We start from the raw sequence: 25,466 nt of genomic DNA on the forward strand, positions 1-25,466 counted from the left end.
AACATTTATAACACTGGTTAAGCTAGTAATGGAATAAGCACTGTTGCCTGTTACTAATATCTGGTTGCTCTATTTGGTTGTCTTTTTACTTTCTTACATAGCTGCTTTCCAGCCACAGTGCAGCACACCACCACCAAAACATAAATGATGGTTTTCATCAAGTCCCTGCTTCTTCTCCACTCTTTCCTTTTGTGAAGATAAGAAAAAACAAAACAAAACAAAACAAAAACTGAACTGTAAATAAAAATGTGGAACATGTCATTATGTTCTTAATGTTATTTCCTTTCATACAGGAACAAAATCCCTCACTTCAGGGCAACCATCTGAAATGTGAAACGTAGCAGAAGTTCTACAGAGCCCAAGAATATTAACATAATGATATGCCTAGGACAAAGTGCAAGAAAATATTGTATTTAATAGAAATTGCTAGGGTAATGCAACTATTTACAATAAATGAATGGAATTTTTATTTCTCAGGGTCAAGTTTTGGAACGTTCATCCTTCCTTCTGGTAACTCCAATTTTATAAGTAAAGTTGAAGAGGACACGAACCGGTTGAAGGAGGACAGTTCCAGAAACAGCATTGGTTGAAATGTTTGGGAATACTGGGTCAGAACTGACTCAAAGGAATATTTTTCACCAAAATAATAACTTAATGACATGGTTCCAAGCACTGTAGGTTCCCCACTTGTCCACAACTTAGTATACCCTGTTTACATTAGTTTTTGAGATATCGTACATTCATAAAGTTTTGCCTTTGGGCCTTCAGTAAAGACAGAACAAAATTTCACTACCGTAACTCAACTTTACAAAACGCCTTTGAAAAAATGCCAACAACAAATAATTATATAGCATTCTGGCCACATATTCTGATTAAAATCAATTGAAGCCACTAAGAAATACAGCTGAACTCAAGGGCAGCATGAAGAAACTGTTATACATGAGAGGGACCAATTATCGATAACATTTTTGGAGACTATGAAGTTATTAATCCAGCAACATATTCCCTTGAGAACCATGGCAGATGCTTTTCCAACAATGACTTGTACATGAGTTTCTGTGGGTCACTGTGGATGTGCCAGAAGAATAAAAATCTACCTTGTACACTAGCTTTACCTATGAAAAGAAGTCACAGAAAACTATTTCTGTTTGTATCTGGGCCTGTCCAGCAGGTACAAAAGACCTGCAAAATACTGAAACACAACACAGCACTTCCCCAGTAATAGTTGGTGGAGCGGGAAATCACAGCTCCAAAACCAACAGTATAAAAATCATTTCTCCACTACTTATTTATTTATTTTTAAAGCACTGAAAACAAACCAGCCTAACAAAAACACACAAAAAAAAACCACCCCAAATCATCTCATTGGTGAGAAGTGGATATATTGGCATCATTCTTAAACATCATTGGTCTTTAGTTAAATGTATCCTCCCTAGCAATGTTAACACTTCTTAACATTCAAGAGGATTAATTTTTTCCCACTGAGGCTTGTGAAGCATTATCTACAAAAGATCATATTAGAAGGGACAGGAGTGAATTTAATGCACTGGATTTGAAGTAATTTACAAAAGTCATTAAAATTCCAAAGATGCAAAATGGGCATTCTGTCACAGGCTTCTGCAAATCTGGAGAACTGATTTCTCCCCCCATGGGAATCCTTTAAACACAAAGGAAATTCTGCAGTCAGAAGCAGAAATGCTCTGCAGACATAAGTGAAAAATGTGCTTTGTAAATTGAAATATATCATTAGTTTGTATTTTTCAACTGAAGTTTGTTAAATACAATCTAAGTGAGCATGGGAAAGCAGAAGGGTCTGCTACATTTTATTTTAGCAAATATTAATTGTGCGTGGGAATCACAAATGGAGTAACTACTTTTAACAAATGAGGGGATAGTAATGCAGAATTAAGATAATAATGAGAGGGGATAGAAAATGTATTTTTTATCTTCTATAAGACAACTTAGATAAATAATTTTCTCACTATTTACACTTGAACACTTCAGTGTGTAACACATAAATGTTGCTAGTGGGCTGGCAAAGGTTTATGAGAACAGTACAAAGAACTAGAAAGAACAGATGATGTTTCCACAGACCATCTATTCTGGAGGTCTTGCGAAAGAAAGCCTTTCCTATTTTCTCTACCTATGTCTCTAGAACATATAATCATAGAATATCTCAAGTTGGAAGGGACCCACAAGGTTCATTGACCCAAATCCTAGAAGATTATAGAATCATAGAATTGCAAAGGTTAGAAAAGAGCTTTAAGATCGTATAGGCCAACCATCCACCTACCACCAATACTGCCCATTAAACCATGTTCCCTAGTACAGCATATGTACTGTTCTGAAACACCTGGCTGTACTATTTCTGATACAAGCCAGGTTGCCGTTGGCCTTCTTAGCCACCTGGGCACACTGCTGGCTCATGTTCAGCCAACCACTGACAAACAGCCCCAGGTCCTTTACCTCTGCAGTCTTCTAACCAAAATGCATGAAGACTGTAACATTGCATGGGGTTGTTGTGACTAAAGTTCATGACCCAGCACTTGGTCATGTTGAACTTCATCCCACAGGTATCAGCCCAGCCTTCCAGCCTGTCCTGTAGGACCTTCCTACTTGGGCCCATAGATTCTGATTATATTCAGAGATCACAATGGCTATATCAGACTAGTACATTTATTTCAGGGATCCAAACTTGGCTCACATGCAGCCTTTATTTGTTGGTTTTTTTTTTTTTTTTTTTCAGAGATGGCCCCCCATACGTGCTGCAGGATTTGCCAACCAATGCTTCATCCCACCCTAAAACACAATACCGTTCAAAATGATGGCATGTGTTATACTGAAAAACTTTTAATCCTGGATCAGTGAGTACAGAATTCCAGAGACAAAAAAATGCTGACTTAGTGCGTAGGGGATAGCAGGCTCTGCAGGAAAAAAGAATGTGCCAAGCCTATAGAGACAAATGTAGATATCAAGTGAGGAAAACAGCACATGCTGAATCAAGAAAATGTATGAAGATAGGTAGAAAGACAGAGACTAACTGTCTTGTACCATCTAAATCCTGTTACAGACATATTTATCATTAGAGGTCTGGTCTTCTTTCTAAATTGCTAGATACACTTCTGTTGGCTTCCTGTAATTTAGTTTCTGAGCTGCTGTCTCAAACTTTTGAATTAAAAATGAGCCTTGAGTTGAAGGATGCGAGCTTAAGCATCATAAAAGAAGAATACCAGAACTGAAGCATTCAGGTAAGATGCAATATAGTGTTCACTGACCTGCAAAACCCCTTTTAATTACACAGGCCTTACACTAGTTTCTGTACATACTAGGTAGAGTTTGCTGTACACATACGGTAGTGAATAATTTAGTAGAATTGGCATTGTAATCCAAAAATTCGAAAGAACAAAAGTAGTCACATACCACTTATATGAGTTTACCTAATGTATTTGTAATACAGGAGTAAAAATTAAAGGGTTGAAATATGAAGGAACGAGAAAAAAAGATTGTGGGGAGTGATCAATTACAGTATGAAACAAGAGATAAAAACTGTCAGGAAGGGATTAAGGAAAGAAAGACATCACTAGAGTTGGGAGAATGGAAGATTATTTCTGTAGTTGAATTATAGCTAGATTGGCAGTCTCTGTAATGACTTCATCAGAGAGGCCATTATTAAGCTCTTTCAGTTCTGTATTCTACAACTCTCAGAAACACACAGTTGGACTTCTGAAGACACTCTGTGTGTATGAGTGCGTGTGTGTGCACGTGTGCATGTGTGCATGCAGGCATGTATATGTTACTGTACTTTGTACCCGGGGTCAAATCTGAAGTGAGTTAACAGGTTGCCCAGAGAGGTGGTGGAGTCTCCTCTAGAGACATTCAAGACCCGCCTGGATGCCTACTTGTGCAACCTGGTCTGGGGAACTGCCTTGGCAGGGAGGTTGGACTTGATGATCTGTAGAGGTCCCTTCCAACCCCTACAAATTTGTGATTCTGTGATTATCTGGGCAAGGGGGTAATAGAAAAAAGCAGAAGAAAGTACTGGCAGAATATACTGTTGCAGATGATAAAGACATTGCATACATTTACATAAAGAGGGTGATTCATAAAAATATGCCAATTAAAATAGAAATGATTTGTGTCATTAGGAAAAGATTTAAGATCCCTATGTCTATGTTAAATTATAAAGAACAGCTAAAATCTGTTAGTAGTCAAAAACTGGCAAAAGTGGTATCCTGCAGTTATAATTTCCATGACTGCCTAAGTTTAAGTTCTCAAATACAGATACAAGAGCAAATAAAATTCCACAATAAATATCAAATGCCAAGGATTTCAAGAAGTATTCACTTTTTCCATCGGTTGAACAGTGGATCTTTGCTGGCTGTTGTCACCACTCATGGCATGATTTCACAATGTTTTGGTGCGGCATATGTTTACATGTGACCTATGTGAACATTTCAGGCCTTTGTTCAGAGCTTCAGACCACAGACTCACCTGCTCCTGGGTCATCTTCTGCAGCTCTTTCTCCCAAGCTGCCCGGTCATCATCCAAGTGGTAGGAAGCTGGTGGGGTGAGTCCACGCAGAATCAAGGGGTCACGGTCATGGCAGAGGGCTGTCAGATGTCCAATGTACAACTTCAACTTGCTGCGATTCTGATCAAGTTCTAAGAGGGGTTGAATTATCTGAAATAAGAGAACGGAAGTAGTGAGGAATGGTCCAAGATGTCTGAGACACAAGCAGTGGTGAAAGCAAAGATCAGTGATTAGCTTACAGTCTTATTCAGCTTCCTACTGAAAAGGACACAAACACTGCCTCTCTGCAGTATTCCTATCCTGTGTGCCTGCAGCCATACAGAACAGAGACAGATAGAAATGATATACATCAGGTAAAGGGGATGTGGTGATGACAACCATCTTACTGATACCTGAAAATAACGATACAGGGGGAAAAATGATGTGGTATTAATTAAATGGATTAAGTCTATTGATTATCCAGGAGGACTTCATTCATCTATCTCAAATCCCTTCTTTAAAGAAAATTTATTCTTCTGATAAAAGGTGCCCGTCAACAACAAAGGCAATAGAGATACAGATTCTACTTCATTTTACAAACGTTTCATTGTTACGTATGTACACATTAAACACATTTCAAAGAAAGAAATTTCTAATGATGTAAAGTTGCTTGTTTCTAAGATGAACACCGCTCTGCTGGAGAAACCACAGAAAGTGGTATCCTAACCGCAAAGTCTTCTACAGTTTTGAAGAGGTGATGATCTTATGCAAGACAGATTCTATACAACATGCTAAAAAATAAAATCAAAGAACTCTAATTAAGTACTGTTTTATTTCATTTTACATTACCTAATCTGAATTTCTGTATCTAATCTTTTTTTCCTCATTGCAACCCCTGCAATCATCCAGTTCCCACTAAATCTCTCAGAAGAGCCGTTTTTCATTTGTTTTACCAAAAAAATGTGCTCACCAAAATAGATATATATTCCAAAGTGCAGAATACAAAACTTTGTCTCTAAGGTTTGCAGCAGATCAAAGAACCAGGCTTCAGGCTTCTGCTCCATCAAACGGTGCTGAAGCTACGCACAGTGATGCCCCAGCTCTGAGAGCTAGGGAGCCTGGTCACAGTGCTGGCAGCCTGGCTTTGTGCTCCCAGGCAGGGGCTGCACCTGCTCTCTGTTAGCAGCCGGGGATATCTTTTCAATAGGACACCTCTGACCCCGCTAATGAATAAGGAGTGAGATAATCTCTGAGTCAACAGAAACAGGGTGCTGGCACCACTTTCAACAAAGCCTCTGGCTTCGAGCCCTTTTAATAAGGCTGTCAGGGCTAACTTATTTTGTTTCTAACGCTGTTCTACATGGATTAATTTCTGTAGAGCGAGAGGATCTGAGAGCAGTGGCTAAGCAGCTAACTAATGTCAAACTGCTTGTCCCACTGAGAGCCAGCTGTGCTTGGCAGCCCACGCCAGAGACACCGCTGAGACGGCGCTGGGGCAGAGGGGATGGACAAGAGACCTGCAGAGAGAGTAAGCTCACTCACTTATTATAAACCCTACTGCTATGTGTGGCCTCAGGGCAAGCTCTGTTTGCTGTTGTGTGCATGTGTTTAAATACAATTTGATGCAGCAAGCCTTCAAATTGCAGTAGGGCGGAATGCTGCTCTCTTGTACAGGGCAACGAGAAGGGATATTTCAGCAGCATCAGCACAGTCATGCTTCAATTCCATCACTAGTACACCTGTCTTTAACCAACTACACCTGTCAACTTTGGTTCTTCGGTGAATGTGCACTACCTGTCCCGATTTCTTATAATTAAGATCACTGAGATTACAATCTGAAACTGCACAGACTTTACATGTTTAAAAATACGTGATGTTTCTCATTTAACTGGTGTCTTTCCTATCCTACTAATTGGTTTGCCCACAGAGGGGAGAATGATGGAATACCCTGAGAAATGTCTGCTTTTATTAAAATGTGAAAATGAGGTAGTCAATGTCTGATAACTAGCTGTCCAAAAAACACAGCAGCTGCCTTGTATTCTCTTTCAGGTACCACAGTCTATTCAACATCCGTCAGACATGCAGATCCTTCAGATCTGCAAAGAGCAAGACTTGCCAACATTCCTGGCTGTGACAAAGAGAAAGCACAGCTCTCTAGCTAGTAGTGATGGAAGACTTTAATGCAAGAGCTGAATCTGATTGCTCAGGGATGTTCTCTCTGCCCCCTTACCTTGAGTGGCACGTTCCTCCCTCTCTGGAAGTAGGCCAAATGAGGCGTGTGAAAGTTCTTAAGTAGCAGCGCTCCCAAAGCTGTTCTCAGAGCAATCATTTCTCTCACTTGGGATCCATTAAAGCCTGCCAGTCAAGTAGGAAATGCCCTTCTATCTGCGTTCCTGCCATATCTAATTTGAACGATACAATTTGCAAAAGGCACTGTGCTTCCCACACAGCTGAGCTGCCACTGCCTTATCTCAAGAGGGTGTAAGAGCATTTGCTAAGTGGGAAGGCAGGGCAGCACTGGATGCATAAGCCACAGCGTGTTCCCATGATCAGCTCAGTGCTGTAGAGCTTTCTAGGAAAACAGTGGATAAATGGACCAAACCTGGGAATATCTTCTAAAGCAGCCAGTCTTTATTAAGCATGCTGATGTGTTTGGGCCATCCTCATCAAGGCATGGAATGAAGTCTGCTTAATGCACCCTCTAGTTCAGAATATTGCTAATGGCCAGCTACATTTGAAGAAAAAGAAAAAAAAATGTGATCACTACATTGCTGAAGTTGAGACACAAAATATCTGACAAGTCTCTGATACAAAACCAAAGTATCTCAACCCACCGATGAAGACACTTGGCAAGGTATTTCAAAACAAATTCAACTTGGAAACAATGGGCTCAGTTTTTCTGAGGAAAAAAAAAAAGGTTAACTTCAAGCATGACAAATGTGAATCTAATTGTAGGTTTGCAAACCATCGGGACTAAGATATGCTTCAGAAGGAAATTAATCCTGCTTCTTTAACTGCAGTCTTGCTGGTGCTGTACAATGGTCAGCATACATATGAGTAACTGTATTTGAAAGTTATTTATGACAAAAATCTGCATTTAAATGCGCTGCATAGATAAGGTATTTGTAACTGGATCTGGCTGGATAGAACTATCTAAATGTTTGCTCTCTTTCACTGTGAAAGATGAATACACTTCAGATACAGAGCCTACGGTGCCTAAAAGTTTGTCTGTACAGTGTGTAATGTAAATATGCAGAAACAACCAACCAGGTGGCTATATGGAGAAGAAAGCCAGTGAATGGGTGGTATAAGTGCAGCAATATCGAACTGAGACAAACACAACACTGACTATCCATAAAGGTCTGCAGAGTAAAGTATGGTTTTAATCAACGTGTAATAGAACTCAGTTACCACAACCACTAGCTTTAAATTATTAGTTCTCCAGGCAAAAGGACTAATGACCCAGGCACCTTTCTCCCTCCTAACATTCCCTTCTTCTCCAAAGGAAGCAACCACTTTTCCAGAATTAAGTAATTAACTTCATTTAATTAATTTCAGAGAACATGTTCTACATTTCTACACACTGTTAAATCCGCAGCTCCCAATTTGGGGCCAAAGAAAGTTTTATGGGCACTCATAAGAGCTTTTCTGTTTTTCCATTTACATCAATTGATCTAGAAAAAGTTACCTGCTTCCAAAACTTCCTTACTCAGAATCATGCATGTGGATAACCAACAGTCATCTTTTTCTTACAGCAATGTATATATTAATTCTCTGGGCAAATAAAAAGGAGAAAATAACTTCATCTTGACACTGCAGCACCAATACACTTGGCACTGGCATGACTGCTGTCATTAGCGTGCACATGTGTTACGTGTATTTTATTCTCTACAGAACACAGCAAGGCAGAGTAATGCAGATAAGTGGTCTTCACTTTGCAATCGAGTAATTCAGCAAACATTTTTGCCACTTACTCATAAATCATAGAGGCCTTTTCCAACCTTAATTATTCTATGATTGTAAGAAAATAAAATGGAACTGATAGGTTATCTCAGGGTCAAAGTAATTGAAGTAAGGTCAAAATATAATTGGGTTTGGAAAAAGTGTACAGAGAAGGAATCAGAAAGCTTTCAAGGAATTCACTAGTTTGAGAAACACTCCAGTTTGCTAGCCTAGTCTGTGGACCTCGACTGTTCTTTGTGGAAGCTGCAAAGGCACAAAACCAACAGCAGTAAAGACACCTTCAAAACCTCAGACTGGATGTGGCAAATAGGCTTTGGAAACAATCAAGTTAAATCAGATAACACTTTATCTCCCACCAAGCACATGTTTCATGAAAACATGGTGAATTATTTTCAGCTCCAGTTTTCAAACTCTGTCACCTCCAGATGCCACCCAACAAAACTTACTTCCCAAACTACAGTTACACAGCAGAAGATGGGCCTGATGTCTGGGTAGTTGGAGGCATTTGTTAAAAATAAATTATTCCAGGAAGAACCTGAAAAAGCGAATAAAAGATAGAACGGATCGCAGTGGGTCCTCAGATGCCAAAAGGAAAACAACTCTTCTGTATCTGGGTTTTGTTACGGATATAATCAGAAAATAAAATTTTGCCTGCTTAGCAAAATTTCTTGTATTGTGAGATACGGAAATAAAGTAAGAAACAGAATGATACAGTCTGGAAATATTTGCATGGTAAATTGAATTACGCCTTTTCCCTGCTCAAACCATTTGTTTGTTTGGCAACAAATGTAAGGGTTCAACTACGATCATCGTGCAACCATAGAATGCAGTGGAGTTTTATGAGGCATGACTTTGGCTCAGAAAGTGCAAAGCTTTCCCAAATTCAGAACAATTTATCACTGATGTCTTCCCTTCATTATTTTAAATGGAAACAGAAGAAAGTTCTCAAAAAGACGCTGCCTGACCCCAGTTCAGTTCAGCTCAGTTCACTGCTGCACAGATACTTGGTTTCTTCAGGAGACCACAATACAAAAGCCCAAGGACAAACTCAGTTTTCTTCAGATTTGTTTTAAAGACAAAAATGGATTTAAATCTAACCTTCATCATTTTCTCCTCATAAAACAAAACAAAACAACATGCGTGAGGACTTGAAAGAGATTCTGGCTATTTTGACAGAGCTGTCTTACTCAGTTCATTTCTGACAGAATCAATTAGGAAATCATTTTTATAAAGCAAATTATTTTTGAAATTTTTATACACCATGAACAAATCCCATGGATTAATGATTTCCAGAGTTCACTCCCTTCATCTTGGGAAAAGTTCAGACCAGAAGAATAGAAGAAGTACAAAAAGGGGAGAGTTGTTTTTCTGTAAGTTCCTTCATTGAAGTAAAATCTTTACCCCATAATGTTGATGAATCAAATAATTGCAGTGGGTTAGTAGGATTCCTAAAGCGCCTAAAATGAGAGAATAGTTCAAAAATATTTTTCCACATAAATCCAGAAGTGCTTTTTCATGACACTGACAACTTTTGCTTACATGGGCTGTGGAGAAAAATTTTGTGGGGAACCATGTGTGGAATAGCAGGGAGTACTGCAGATCAGAACCGAAACACATTGGCAGGACTGTGTGAAGCTTATAATTGGCACACTGGGGAATAATACTAAAGTCCAGCAGTAAGGTACTTGGGGAGAGCTGAAGGGGTTCTCTACATACAGCAAACCCAGCTTGAATTTTACATGTTTCATCCATCTTCTGCTTTCGAAAGCAATAGCGTTTGCCCAAATCCTCACCTCCTAAATATAACTAATTGCACAGTGCATATATTGCATCTCATTCTTCTGCAACAGTCCATATGGCTCTTTTCTAGCTGAGGCAAAGGAATGAGATTTGTGACTTAAGATGAGATTAGAAAATGCCAATTCAAATGTTGTTATATTTGTCTAAATTCTCTTTTGTTTTCAAAAATCCCTTGGGAATCTAGAAACCCAGCAACTTAGCTCTCCAAAAAGCAAGTGGGGTAAAGTAAAGCAAGGTTTGCAAAGGATCTAACACCTTCCACTGCTTTTTAATATATTAACATCCTCTTCATTTGAGAATCTTTCCAATAAGTTGTGTCAGTTACTAGATTCAGTAATAAATTCAATTACAGAAAGCTGTGAAACTGGGTAGTCAGACTCGTGATACTGAAAATTACAATATCATCAAGAAGAAAAAAGGTATTCCCGGAGCAAATGAAAAAAGTTCAGTGAGTAAAGTGCAAAGTGCTGGCAGCTGGTACAATGACACTGAAGATTTACATATCACCCACCTGATCAAGCTTTTGTAGATCTAATTAAGCCAGTGAAAGTTTTGATTTTACATAATCCATTTTGTGCTGATTCCTTTTTTACAATACTATAGCTGCTTAAGAATAAGAAACAATAATTCGCTTCTATTTTTAAAAGCTTCTATTAAAAGCTTTCTAGTGCTCATTCTCTAAATAGAAGTGAACAAGAAAGCACAAATACTCCTTGCTATACTGTAGATTGTCTATCGCTTCTTCCTATTACAATGGATAAAAGAAAACTGCAGCTAATACACTTCTGTATGAAACCAGAAAATTGTATCACATATAATAGGAGAATCTGTCCATGTGAATGCTGATGTACCAAGGACTGCATTCTTTTGTCTCCCTACTGTCTGATACATTGCTAATGGAAAACAGAAGGTATTCCTTAAGTAGTCTACCAGAGAACACAATCAGCGCTCTTCCTGTTCAGATGAACTATAACCTCCCTGTCCACGATATGAAGCTTTGTCTTGTCCCTCTCTAACACTGAGCCTTCCTTCCGTTGTTCTTGCTCCCTGCCTACTACAAGACACTTTCAAAGCAAAGCCACATGGAGCCACAGTGTGTCTGGTTTACTGGTTTATCTGTTGCCAGGAATTCTTTTGTCAGTTCTTCGCTCTACATTCAAATGCAAAATTCCATTAACAAATACATTTATTTACATACACACACATATATAATTCTTATCTATAAGCTGCATTAAACAAACAGATGTAGTTGGATTGCCTGCGGTGAGAATACTATGAGTTGGAACCTGGCATCTCTGTCAGTAATTATGAACTTCATCAGCCAGGAAAATATAGCGTCTAGATTGGCTATATGCCCTCATCAGGTTTTATTTCAGTCATATTTGTTTCAAGCTTGTTTTCATAGTTAATATATTGGAAAGCAGGTTTGGGCTTGATTCTTTTTCTTCTCTAGCATCATTCATCCTTCCCAATTTCTTCTCCCCTAACTTACAAATAAAAGGCACTGGCAATGACAGCCCCAGCATGGCTGCAGCTACCCCACTCCTGTCCCTGTACTATCTGAGTGCCAGAGCTCAACTTCACTCTCCCTTATGCTACCAATGGTGTATTCAAAGTGTGTAGAAGCTTCTGTGGTTGCATCCTGGCATGTGGATGAGGACAATAAGAGACCTAAATGACTGAGAAATTGGGAGATAGTACAGAATATTGCACAGTCTCTAAGTGACAACTTACAAAAAAAAAAAGAAATTTAAAAAAGTGCAGAATTCTTACTACAAAGAACTAGCTAAGAGAAGAAGAACATATTGAGCTGTAAATCATCAAAGAAAATAAGATACAGACCTGGAATAATCTCACTTGGTAGAAATGAATGATAGCCTCTTTGCAATTGTTTTGCTGAAAAGCTCAAATCTCTACAAAAAGAAATCAGCCATCTGTTTTGAATGTTTTAGAATATAAGTATCTATTTGTGTTCTTCTTTGATCTCTAAGAATAATAGGAAGACAGTGATACAATCCAGTTACACCTCTGTTGTGAGTGCTTAATTCATCCCAGAACTGCAGATTACAAAATTCCATCTGGAAATCTTAGTCTTATCTTTCTGGGATCAGAAAGAAGACTAACAGTGTATCAAGATCAGTCCTTTTGTGCTGGTAGATAAAACATTCTTGGACAGAGAGTATACTCTTCCAACGTAAAATAGTTATTAAGATAGCAAAGCACTATAGTTAAAGAAACAAGCTGGCAAAAGAACTGTTCCCAGAAACAAGGAAAGGACAGAAGTTAATGTCATTTTAAGGATAGCATTCTTCTCCAAACTGGTCCATTCTAGTTTAACAATACTCTTTACTTACTAGCTAAAAGATTACAGCAAGGAACAGAATAAGAGTGGAAGGGAGTGGTTTTCAAACTGAATGACAGAACATTAATCATTAAACAAAGTATTAAGCTTGAGATCGGTATCACTTAAGTTGGTCACTCCACTGTAATGAGACTGCGGTTTAGACTAAAATAAGAAAGCCACTACAAAAGGTTTTCCATTATTCAGAGTTATTACAGTCAAAGGAGAAAAGGTTATTTTCTGAAGAAAGGAAATGCTTGGAAAGGCTTGAAAATAATGGATACTTGTTTGGTAGGTAAGTCAGGATTTTGAACTGTGCTTCCTGGCCACAGGAGCTGTCAGTCCAACACTCTTCTTGTGCCTTCTTTCCTGAGCTCAAGTCTTCTGAGCACAGGAGTTTTCAGGTTCATCATTAACTATGTCACCCACACACGCAGGACTCCGGAAAAGCAGGGATGGAAGGCAGAGCCTGTGATTAACCAGGACAATGCTATTCAAAGTAACAATTAATTAGTTACATTAACTTATCTGAGTGCATCCCACCTGGGCTCTTACAGTAGTAAGTGGTACTGTAAGGTTTTCCCATCTGGAAAGGGGGAGTGAGGAATCCTGACTGTCACAGTATGACAAAAGAAATCTGGCAGCTTATCTCTGTCAGGCCAAGTGATAATGTTTATGTAAAGTTAGATGATTTCATGTAGTTGCCTTCACATTTTGTACTGGATATATCTTTAAGGCGAGGGTAAGGCACACACCTTCACAGTGATTTCACATGTATGAAAGACAAACTGTAACAAACACACAATTCATTTGCAGATTTTATAGAAGAAGGAACAACCCTTCGGAAGACAACAGAGACAGTGAAGAAGAAAAGAGCAGCCTAAGAGCTTTGTTCAGTATGCTACGATGGCAGCTCCTTGAAATACTTCTTTTCTGTTTTTGGGGAAGGAATAAGATCTTGGAAAGAAAAATAAGAAATATTAATAAATCAAGCTGAACACAAATCCAACACAATTTTGGGAACAAATTCAAAATGAGGTATTAGAATCACCATTATATCACTGTAACAACACGGTTTTAGGATATTGTGTAATAATATTACCTAGCACTTATATAGTGCTTTTCCCAAGCAGAACTTACACTTCACAAAAACTTCATCTCATTTTACGATTAGAGAATTTGAGACAGAGAGAAAGAGAACAAGCAAGTGGTGGGAGACAATGCCAGGAAAGAATTTATCTTCTGAATCGTGGTCTAGTACTGCATCCAGTAAAGTATACTGTAATATGAGTCAGACATGAAAGCTTGAATTTTTTGACCATTTTGCATGATCTAGCAATTAAAAAGACCATACTGAAAACTAATTTGAAAAGCATCCACAGAGAAGCTTGTCAGGTCACAGTGTAAAAAGTGACAAGACAGAGAAGCTAAAGGAAGTGGGACAGGAAGACAAGCAGCTCTCTACGTGCTGCAAGCATAAAATGTGCCTCGTGTTGAGAAAAAGATCACATTTATGCACTAAACGAATGCCTGTGTAATCATTTGAAAATTGATTTCAGAATGAATAAGATATCTACTTTGCTGAAGAAAATCAGTATACTTATATAAGCACTGAACAGCATTTAAAAAAAGAATGTTCTTTTCAAACTTTCCAAAGCACAGACACTTTTATTTCTGTAGTGGGGATTGGCAGCTGTGGCAAAGGTTGCATTACATCCTGAGATGTCTTCGATCAATGTCACCACTTCTACCCCTCTTACTCTACCACGTCAGTAGCCACAGTTCTTCAGACTGTATCATCTCTCACCTACTTCTGCCACTCCTCTCTTTGAATAACTAGGTATGCTGACTGACAAGGTATCCACTTGAAGGGCATTTCTTTTCAGCTGTAGAATGGAAATAAATAAATACCTCCTCAAAAATGTTTGTTTTTGAAAGAAAAATTGTCAGTGTTCCTCCTCAGCATTCCTAGGGGTGAAACAAAATTGCTCTGTGAACTCCAGAAACACATGGCTTACAAACTGACCATTCAGTTGCTTTTTGCAGGTGTTTGGTAGTATCAACTTCTCAGCGGGCTTAACTATTTCTTTTCTTACCTCAATCCTTTTTTACAACTTTGTCCTAATTGAAGAAATATAGAAATGTCATTCAAACTACATTGCTCCTGAATAATATAGGTGCAATCTGATGATGCTGAAATTATAATTTGCACTTTTCGAGAAGTCTATGAAATTTACTTGAGTTGACTGTCAGATAATGAAAATGATTCAAATATTTTCCTGTTATGACCCGAGTCCTCTTTCCATCACAAACATCACCTCTGGAATATTAAGAGATGTGTTAAATTATGCTAATTATGCTTCAGCAACCAACACGCGGAACTTACAGTTCATACTTGAATTTGACAGATTTTAATGAAAAATGTCATAGAAAGAGACATTTGGAGACATTTGTCTTGCAAAGTTTTTACATAAAATAGGAATGTACCGATATTCTCTTCATCTGTAACTTATTTTTTATTTTTTAAATGTGCTCCAGTTCAGTGCTAGCTCTTAGGCCATTCCACTGCTACTCTAATAAGCATAGAATTCATTTTAAGATTTTCTTTCTGGAATTCAAACACAGCAAAGCCAAATGCCTTGCTCCTAAGCAGGCATATCCGTGACTTCAGACTTTTCTGGCAATCATGAATAGAAAATAATTCCATAGAGTGAGTTCAAAAATCAAATGGTGATGGCATCTCCTAGGTTCCAACTCCTACTTTAAGCCAGAGCAATGGAATGTGGGAAGAGGAATGCTATACAACAGCATGCATGCTTAAAAACACACTCAGAGTATGTATAAATTATATACTGAGAAAAAAGCCTCAATTCTCAGAGTTTCAGTTTGCTCTATCTTCTGTTTTTGCCTTTCACACTTTCACTTCACTGTTGCTTTTCCATATGTTCTTCAATTTGATTATTGCCTTTCACTCTTCTGACAGGTTTTTTATTTTTATTTTTATTTTTTGTGATCCTATGCTCACTACCTCCATTCAACAAAATTAGTTCTCATATTTGATTGGTAGAGGTAACACAAGCAGATTTCAGAACCACGCTCACACTTTCTCACATAGTAGATAGTATTGCTGTACTTAAAAAGAAATCTACAAGAATTGAGCAACCTGAGAATTTCAAGCGTGGCAGCTTTCTTCTCTTCCACATATAACATACAGCGTACATTTCCAAGAATATACACAAGTATTTACAAGTAACGTAATACATATTAGGTATCATGAAGTGTAAGTTCCTATTATCTTTGTATAAAAAATGAATAACTAAGTCATTGGCCAGACCATATTAGTATTTGAGAAAGACAAAAGGGCATTCTCATTGGAAAGGATATTAGAATATGCTCAGATATTGAGAAGATGGAGCTCCATCTGGGAAATAATAAGAGTCATGAGAAATTCAGACAGTAAGAAATCAAGAGATTCTTTACTAGAGAAAAGGTTGGTATTTAGATGGAACGGCAAATTACCATTCTCATGAAACTATAGGAAGGGTGCATGCTCCATTTCAGGGGAATTATACCTGACAGTGCTCTCATGTACAGAATTGACATAATATTAACATTTTCAGTGAATTTCACAATTCTGCAGGGGAAACGTAAAATAGTGTAGTTTGTTATTGCATGCATTTTGATGGTCTCCATTGTATCTTTAGTATTGACCAGAAAATCACATCTTCAAGGACCTAAAGGAGCCTTGAAAAATTATCTTCAAGTCCTATACTACTGGGTACTTTCTAAAAAATATTTTAATACATACACTTAATTTAACACACGCAGGTTAAATACTCAGTAGTTTTGAAATCTTTTCTTTCACAAAAGGATCAAGAACAGGTTTTTTTTTTGAATGTTCGTGGAATGCCATGGTAAAAATGGACTTTGTTAGGAATAAATGGCTCAGGAAGCATCAATCATCTCTGTGTTTTCCCTTGCTGATGTATGCAGGACAGACTTGAGACTGACATGTTTCTCAGATGGGTTGCCTGTTAGGTGAGGATGCCTCATTATTTTGACTACGATATTCTGCAACATGCTTTCCTTGTTCTGCTGCCATAGTGTAGAAGCAGAGGAAAATGCCTCAAGTACCAAGTATAGGCATATGCTATATTTAATTGGTATGTGGAGTACCTATCAATTCAGTAAAATAATAAAACATACTCTCAGCACAGTAGCATTCATAGACGGATCAGCAGATTGGAGAAGAAAAGAGATTATTCTATCAATGTTCACTAAACAACCTTCATTTTTGTTCTGCAATGAAAATCAGAACTATTCCTACCTTTATAGTGAGTGTTGTCTTCCTTTTCATCATTTACTTACCTGATGGTTCCTGTTTAATTACCATGCTTCCATCAGACTTAAAAAGCATTCTCTCTAAAACCTTTAACATCACACACTAACATAACAGCCATTACAACAGTGATTCGAGAAGAACATGAGATCAGCAATGAGTGCAAATTAATGAAGCACTTTATCAGCTTTCCTACTAAAGAGATTTTCCCAGTTCAAACTCCAAGGCATGAAATTCAAGTTTGACATTGCCACAGTTGGATTAAATTTTTTAGATGGTTGTCTTAAAAGAGGGATCTAATCAGTAGTCAGTCAGAAAAGTAACCCTGCAGTTAATTGAGCAAGGGTGAAGAGATGAGAGTAACTTGTTCTATTTTACAAATGAAGCAATAATATTCGGAAATGTGAAATTCCAAGATTTCCACAGAGTTTTTCAGAAGAGCTCTCTTTCAAATCATTGATATGGAAAAAATCAAGTTCTGAGAAAATCTGGAAAGAAATGCATTTTTAATAAAGGGTATGTGAAAAAGTTTCACATACATTTTTAAACTATTATAATCACAGCTCAATCCTTTGAAATATTTTTGTGTTTAAATACATTTATTCTACTTTAAGAAATTATTTTATGCACTGTAGCCTTCTAATCCATATTTGATCTTTGTGGATCCATAACAAGGATCCTTGTCAGTAAAGAACAATTTTTCTCTGCTAGAGAATAGCTCTGTCCTGTGCACTGCCTTCTGTTGTGGAAATGGGAGCTGTTGCAGAGTAAGATAGCAGAAAAAATAAAACCATGGGGGCAGATATACAGAAACAACATGTTGCTTAAATGACAAGAAACTACACATTTCTCCTTCTTTTTTTTTTTTTTTTTTTTTTTGAGAGAGAGAGAGAGAGAATGAGGGAAGGGAGAGGGTAAGCTTAAGGGGATTTTATTCTTTGCCTTGAAATTTACAGAAAATTTATATTTTGAATCAGGATCAAGAATCATCTGCCCTGAGCTGATAAATATTTGTGAGCACTCAGGTCAGCCTGCACCGCAGCAATCTCACAGATCTCAACATGCTTGAAACCTTAAGCAGAAACATTATCTTCAGGAGGAATATTATCTCTGAGCAAGTTTTTTACTAACCAGAATCGAAAAAACATACATAGATTTGGCTACAGTGCAAACTACTTGGAAAAAGAATCTTAGTGAAAACATTTCCTTCATGAAGTTAATGATAAATTGTGAAAGACATTTCCTGTTCTCTTATATGCACTAAGAGTTTGCTTTGCATATAAACTCAATTACATGCCCTGGAAAGTTCTCCCCACAACATCATGAAACAATGACACGATTATTATTAGAAGAAAATCACAGACGACAAATAGGCACATGAGAAACACCCACATGCAGAAGACTATGCAAGCAAAGGAGAAGGGGTGTGCTCCCGATTCACAATGCACGCAGCAGCGAGAGGGGAGAGTGACTGTCAGAAACTTTTCTAATGGCAAGGGAAGATGATTCTCACCGTTCTGAACAAAATGGCTGAGCTAAGAGCATCTGACTGGTTATGCCCAAATACCCTCCTCCTCATCCTAGCGGTGCACAGGTGGCAATGGGAGAAAAGCCCCAGAGCAGCATGGGAATGAAATAAAGAGTTGGTTAGTATTTAAAGCACATACGTAGGTACAAATAGCAGCAACAAGTGTGGTTTTAACTCCTCATGGAATACTCAGGGCTACCTTGATGTATAGTTTCCTTTGCTCTCTTGTAGGCTTTGCTAGTTGATAAAATGCCCCTCCACAAAGGGAAAGTGCAGTTGGATTCTTCTCCTGCCTTCTCCCTGCCACCCTCCCCTTGAGATCTTTGCAAGAAAATCCTTAAACATTTAAATTTTATCTTTTCACTTCATCTGTGAATACTACCGTACATTCAGTCACAAACATGTACTACAATTACACTGTAGAAATGGCTTCATTTCACTACATACTTGCAATGCAGGAATGACAGATATTCTAACATTTCCTCCAAAATAAATTTAGAAAAGCAATTTAATATGCAGCCTTAACAATCACACTCTCCTGAAGAAGCTAAAACCAACATTTTCCAAAAGCATTCCAGGAAATTGAAGACATTCGATTTACAGTTCTCTCCTTACTATCTGGAGAGTGGTATTAAAACAAGATGAAGAAGGAAGTTGCTTTGAAAGTGAGAATTTTTCTGATCATTCCTTTGCTTATATCCCTTGTTATTTTCTCATACAGGCAAAGAAAAAAATAATAATTTATTTTTGCAAGGTGAATACTGTTTGCTTTCCCATTTCCTCTTGTACCTTACTCGGTTCCTGTATTTCATGAGGTTGGTGCTTAAAGGTCTAGAGTGAGATGCCTTCCCTCAGATCTCAGTAATTTCTAGATCAGCCAGAGGGCGAAGAGGAGTGCCAGACATTCTTTCCTTTTGCCAAGGCAATGATTAATGATCACTAATATTTTAATTAAATCGGAATGGATGAGATTACAACAGGGGATATGCAATTACGTTGGCATTTTCTGTGTTACCCAAGGGACAGGTAATCTTTCTGATAGTTATCAAACACACAGCTGTGCTTTGTAAGTGACACAAGAGGCTCCTCACTGCCTTGGAGATAGTAAATTGATTTTCCTCTAGTTCATGGCCCATTGAGTTTGTGAGGGAGCAGTCTGTGCTCATTTGGCACACAGGCCAGGATTTCCTCATGTGAAGTGAAGGGAACGTTGCTCATATGCAATGCATAGATCAGAAAGCTGATCCTGGAGCATAATTTCCTGCTACTGAAGGCAAGAAACAGTTTTGGGCACTCCACACATTCAAGCAGCAAACCACAGGTTACTGAAATGTGAATACACTATACAACTCTAGTCTTGCATTTTAGGACAGTAACATATCTTGCTGCCCCTTCTTATCCACCTATTTAATAACAGCTTGGTACCAGGAACTGTTTGTTCATATTTTGGGAGTATTCAAGGAAAGTGACACAATAGCAACATCAATTTCTGTTTTATAACTGCATTGTGGAATGCTATTCTTGTTCCAAGGTACTGCAAGCATGTCAGGGAAAATAACAAACAACTCAGAATAATCATTGTCAAATTACTCCACAAGAAAAAAAGAGAGAGACTTTACCTGGTCTGGGGAGGGTTTGTGGTTGGTTTGGTTGGAATGGGATGAGGATTTGAGGTGATCATCCTCATAGTTGTCAGCCATCAGCTTCATACGATTCTGTGTCTATTCAAGAAAAGAAGAATTTCAGAATAACTCATAGAGTGGTCATAGGGACTAAAGAGGATAGTGTATTTATGCTACTCAGTATATCCAAAATCCATACTTGGAAAAAAAATAAGATATGCACATAAAACATATGTAGGTATTACTACAGAGAAATGGAGACATATTAAAATCACCACACCGTGAAGCTAGGTTAATTTTTCAGTTAACTGATTCACCTTGGTGCTGTATACATGTGTATGAAGAAACTAATTTCTTGTTGAGGAACCTTGAGGTTAAGATTAGAATACCAATTTGGAGAACAGTTCAGGGAAAACATCAGTTAGATGAGCTTAAGTAATTTTAAAGAAAGAACTCTGTTTTTAAAAGAAGAATAAATGGTAATAGTAGGAATTCTGAATATTGATTATTAAAACAACAACAACAAAAAAACAAAAACCACATTCTGTCTAAATATGCAAATCAGCTCTCCATTGATATACCAGAGAGCCTGAGTACAGAAATCCTCAGGATGGTCAGAAAAATCTGAATAACAGAAAAGCTTTCCTGTGAAGAAATTAGAAAGCTAATAAATTTGTCTTTGGGAAGAAGAGGTGACATAGTAGAGATGTATAAAATTACAAACTCCACATAGTCAAGCAAAGAAATAACAAAATATGAAACAAGTTTCTTTGCGCCTCTTAGATTTTCTTGAACTTCTTACAAAACGTCAAGATTCAAAAGTACAAGCAGAAAACAAAATATATATGTGGATTTGTAGACTACCAGATACATTGAAGGTCATTTTTAGCTAAGTTTAAACACAAATGAAAATCCAAGGGCCACTGTGAGCTTGTAAAAGGACAACTAACTCAGCACAATGTTTTCTTGTTCTCCTTACTTCCAGGCATGAAGTTGTTTAAAAAGACAGATAAAAATAAATTGAATACTGCCTTAACACTACCATTGTAGGTAAGCAATTGCAAGGAACTTTTAAAATACACTACATGGTTGTGTCTGCAAAGGCAAATGTTAGTGACACGAAGCCCTGTTAACAAACAGCTGTCCTGAAAGGAGGTTCCTAAGTGCCTACAAACACACACACAGAGGAAATAATCCATACAAGCAAAAAGTCTAACGTTCCCAGTAGAGCAACAAAGACCATTCAGATGGCAGTGACACTCGGTATGTATCACAGAGGGGACTACACAAGAGAGCTGGATCTTGGATCTTGAAACGTGAGCTGCTGTTGCTGTGTCAGCTGCTTCAGCAAAAGGCATCTGGGTGCCACTGTCACTAGGCATGTATTTTGGGAGCAGAACCAAAATGGAAAGATAGCATTTTCAGGCTTATAAGGTAGAATAAGCCTCATTTTGAGCTTTATGACATTCTTCTTCTTCTTCTACTACTATTACTACTATTACTACTACTACGAAAAGGATAGCCAGATCTATATTAGATGTGATACACCGTAGATTATGTAACAGACATATTAAAATCATCAAAGATTTACTAAAATTAAATGCCTTCAAGGAAAACTCAAAGCTCACTGTAAAAATGCCAGTTGTTGATTCAACCCCTTCATAACAGAATGACTTCTCACTGCAAACTATGATTTTAATGAGAGTCTCTATGCTAGAGAATGTAGATTCAAACTGCCTGTATTCAGATCATTATAGAGATGGTCCAGGCATTGAATCTGGATTTGATTTTAGTTTGGGTTAATTTAACAAAAACTAATTCCAAATTGAGTTTAAGCAATAAGCAATTTAATCTTCATATTGTTCTGTTTTGTCAAAAAAGTTTTGAGTTCCAAGTCTGACTCATCATTCATAAATCACTATTTGAAATGTGCTACATAAATACTTAAAAAAACAGTTCATTGTAAAGATGCTTTCTCCATATTTATTATTTTACTGAATGTCAGACTGGATCTTCAATCATTTCTTCTTTGCAATAAGACCTACCGATTTATCTGAAAATGTTTGGCTTTTATAATAACATTTCACATGAATTTCAATTTGTATGTGAATGGATTTGTAAAAAAATAAAAAAAACTCTAGCAGAATATTAGTACAAAACATGACTTTCTGAGAAAACAAAGTAGCTATTCTGCATGCTTTATGCATATAAAAAAACCCTCTGTATTAGTTCCAATACAGGAACAGAATGACACACGGATCTAATTATTTGAAGTACAGCATCTCTTGCAGGAAATTCTGAAGTGGAATGGAAGAGGTTGCATACATCTGTCCCTTGACTTCAAGTAGCATATCCTACTATTAGTAGCTAGCAGGAGGCATGGGAAGAGGCTAAGAGAATGGGATGGTTTAGCCTGAAAAAGAGGGAGCTTCAATTATTTTGATAGGAGGCAATAGAGAAGATGAAGCAAGTCTTCTTGGACTAAACTGAACAAGAGGCAGCAGATAAAAACTGGAAAACAGAAAATTATTGTCAGAAATGAGGAAAAACCTTTTCATAACCAGGATTATCAAACACCAGAACAGGCTGCCAAGAGGTTGTTGCCACCTATACCTCTGGAGATACTCAAAACTTGACTGGACAAAGCCTTGAGCAGTCTGCTTTAAATAGACAATGCCTCGAGTGGGTGCTTGGACAAGATAGTACGTAAAGGACCACTCCATGCTAAATTATGCTGCAATTCTTAGAATTGCGCTTTTCATTTTCAGATAATTTTATAGTTATCAAAGCTGGAGTTTTCAAAAGAGGAAGAAGATGAGCTCCAAAACTCCCCCCTGTTGCAGAAATCTGATTTAGCTGCTTAGCTCCATTACAGCCCTTTGGATCTTAACCCCAGAACAATGTCTCCAGCATCCCAGTGATGACACACATACCAAATCCGTTCACCAAGATGATGTTTCCTGTATTGTCCTTTTAATCCAACCTGACTTTCCACTGGTTTTGCTGTTATTCTAAGAGTGCATGTTTCTGATATACAAGTCTTGACAAGAAAACACCAAATTCAGTACTGACACACTTATCCTTGGAATGAGGCAAAAATTAAGAGATGGAAGAAAAGAAGTTTATTTCCTGGTGTATACCACTAATATATTTGTCAATGTTAATGTTCCAAGCAGTGTTGTAGACATATTTCTATCATAATAGACAAATGTCTTGTAATCTTTTAATTCTCCATGTCAAGTATGGAAATATAATGATTCTGCTTTGCTAAATGAAGAAATTCTAATTGGGAATTTTCAAAACAACTGGAATACATAAAGAGAGTTTTTTACTTACTGATCCTCTCCAGAAAAAAAAAATCATTCAGAAGGATGGAAACTTCTAGAGTATTGGTATATGGCTGTTGGAATGATTTAAAAACAAACCATTTACTTTACTGTGGGGAATCACTTCAATGTCCTGCAGTCCTAAAGCATGCTGTCATTGTGTTCTTATACAGTACCCTCCCACCTTATGAGGTTATGGCTCAGATCCTAAGGCAAACATTTCTACAACACTGAAAAAAATATGAACAACAAAGTGGTTTAACCACAGTGTCCTGTGAGAAAATAAAGGAGCAATGCAGACAAATCAGTTGTGTCAGGAGTGCCTTTGTCTAAAACTGACAGAGCTTGTAATCAGAACTAGTGATGATATGAACTGAATATCAGATCCAAATTTTTCTTAAAAAGTACAATTTGACATTACAGGTATTTTCTCCACCCGCATGCAGATAAATCGCTAAACTGAAAAAAAAGATCCCATAACTCAATAGGTTTCTTCCATTTATCAAGATTTCTTTCCTTCTTTTTTATTTTCAATTGTCTTCCAGTTAAAAAAAAAAAAGAAACCCCAAACACCAACGAACAAAACAAAGCACCAAAAAGCAAACAACAACAAATGCACACAGTATACATCCACCTCGCCAAGCGTGGAGCATCACCCCTTCAGTCTACCAGTAAACACTGCACAAAAGAACAGTCCTAGAAGCCTTTAGACTAGTGTCAATCCTCAAAATTACTGGAGAACAAACTCATACTTTCAGACTTCTAACAGAAAGCCAGAGCTTGCCATCAGAGGTCTGCAGATCAGAGTCTTTGAAACATAGGGCATAATATTTGAAAAAAAGCTTTCTTCAAATATATGTGACTATGCTCAAGTAGAATCAGATTCTGTATGCCACTATTCTTTTTCTTTTTTTTTTTGTCAGAATTTCTGCAATCATTTTTTTTTGCCTCTCTGATACATCTGATACATCACTCATTACTTAACCTTGGCCCTTGTCCTATTCATTGCTATAAGAAGTAGTTATATTAAAAGTACCATGAGAAAATAGGACATAAAATTATTTTTAATCATAAATGTGAATGCTAAGCATCAGTATTGCTTTTAAATGTGTTCTTTTCTTCTGCTGTTTTGTGATTTCACATGCACCATGTATCCCTCATACTGTTTTTCTGGTTATCTTATTGTTTACTTCTACCTGTGTTTTATATTAAAAAAATGTTTGGGTCAGCAAGGAAATTACCATGGAGTAGACAGGTTCTAATACAGCCAACACTTGAAAACTTTTGTCCCAAATAGCACTTGTGTAATATTTTAGCTGCCAAAACTGTAGCCATGGTGAATGTTATTTAAATCTCACTATGCTCCTACCTCATGAATGAACAGCTTCAAGGCAAACTCGCCTGGAGGGACCTAAGGGTAAGTTCACTGCGGGCTACACTGCTACGTTGTACACCTACATCCTAAAGACCAAATGAATAGATTTTATCACAGCTAAATCATTACAAGTGAAAAAAAAAAAAAAGGACAAGAAACTGATCCACAAAGTGTAGGGGAAGATTAGAGACAGATCCTGCTGGTAAAACCTAGAGGAATCCAATATCTCTTTTTAGTGGAATTCCACATATAAATTTGAAAACCACAGATCTAACAAAAGAACGACAGACATCATTTATATTTTACAGAATATTTTTACTTGAAAGCTTTCATTATCTTATATGTTATAATGAGAATACATAGCTTTCTTAATCATTTCAGCAGGATAGCTAGTGTTCTGGTCACCATTAAACTGGTGAGTTTTCGATACCAAATTTTATTTGTATGAATAACACACCTGTATCTGTAGACATGACTTCTAATAAACAGCAGATAGTAGCTCATAAGCTATGCATCCACTCTATTAATCTCAGCAGCTTCATATAGTGCATTAACTTACTCAAAGAATTCTCTTTCTCCACTGTAGAACACAGTGGAAACCATGACATCAGAGACTACTTTCCCTCTTTTTTTTTTTTGTAAAAGACTTGAGTAGAGTAATTT

General features: G+C 37.4%; 1 protein-coding gene across 3 annotated transcripts in view; it reads right to left on the reverse strand.

Annotated features, from left to right (window-relative positions):
- The window catches only part of ERC1 (ELKS/RAB6-interacting/CAST family member 1), a 288,678-nt gene that overhangs the window by 10,790 nt on the left and 252,422 nt on the right, over nt 1–25,466 (reverse strand). For 2 of the 3 annotated variants that reach the window (XM_065742565.1, XM_065742566.1), the window contains exons 17-18: nt 20,100–20,201; nt 4,492–4,680 (exon numbers count right to left, since the gene is read on the reverse strand). In XM_065742565.1, coding sequence (XP_065598637.1) covers nt 4,492–4,680; nt 20,100–20,201 — 291 coding nt within the window. Of the gene's footprint in view, nt 1–4,491; nt 4,681–18,465; nt 18,533–20,099; nt 20,202–25,466 lie in introns of those variants that run through there. The other variant, XM_065742567.1, reaches the window with a different exon arrangement.

The sequence above is a fragment of the Cyrtonyx montezumae genome, unplaced genomic scaffold (assembly GCF_038088225.1).
Source record: "Cyrtonyx montezumae isolate F1298 unplaced genomic scaffold, pur_monq_1.0 scaffold_3, whole genome shotgun sequence".
NCBI classification, from domain to species: domain Eukaryota; kingdom Metazoa; phylum Chordata; class Aves; order Galliformes; family Odontophoridae; genus Cyrtonyx; species Cyrtonyx montezumae.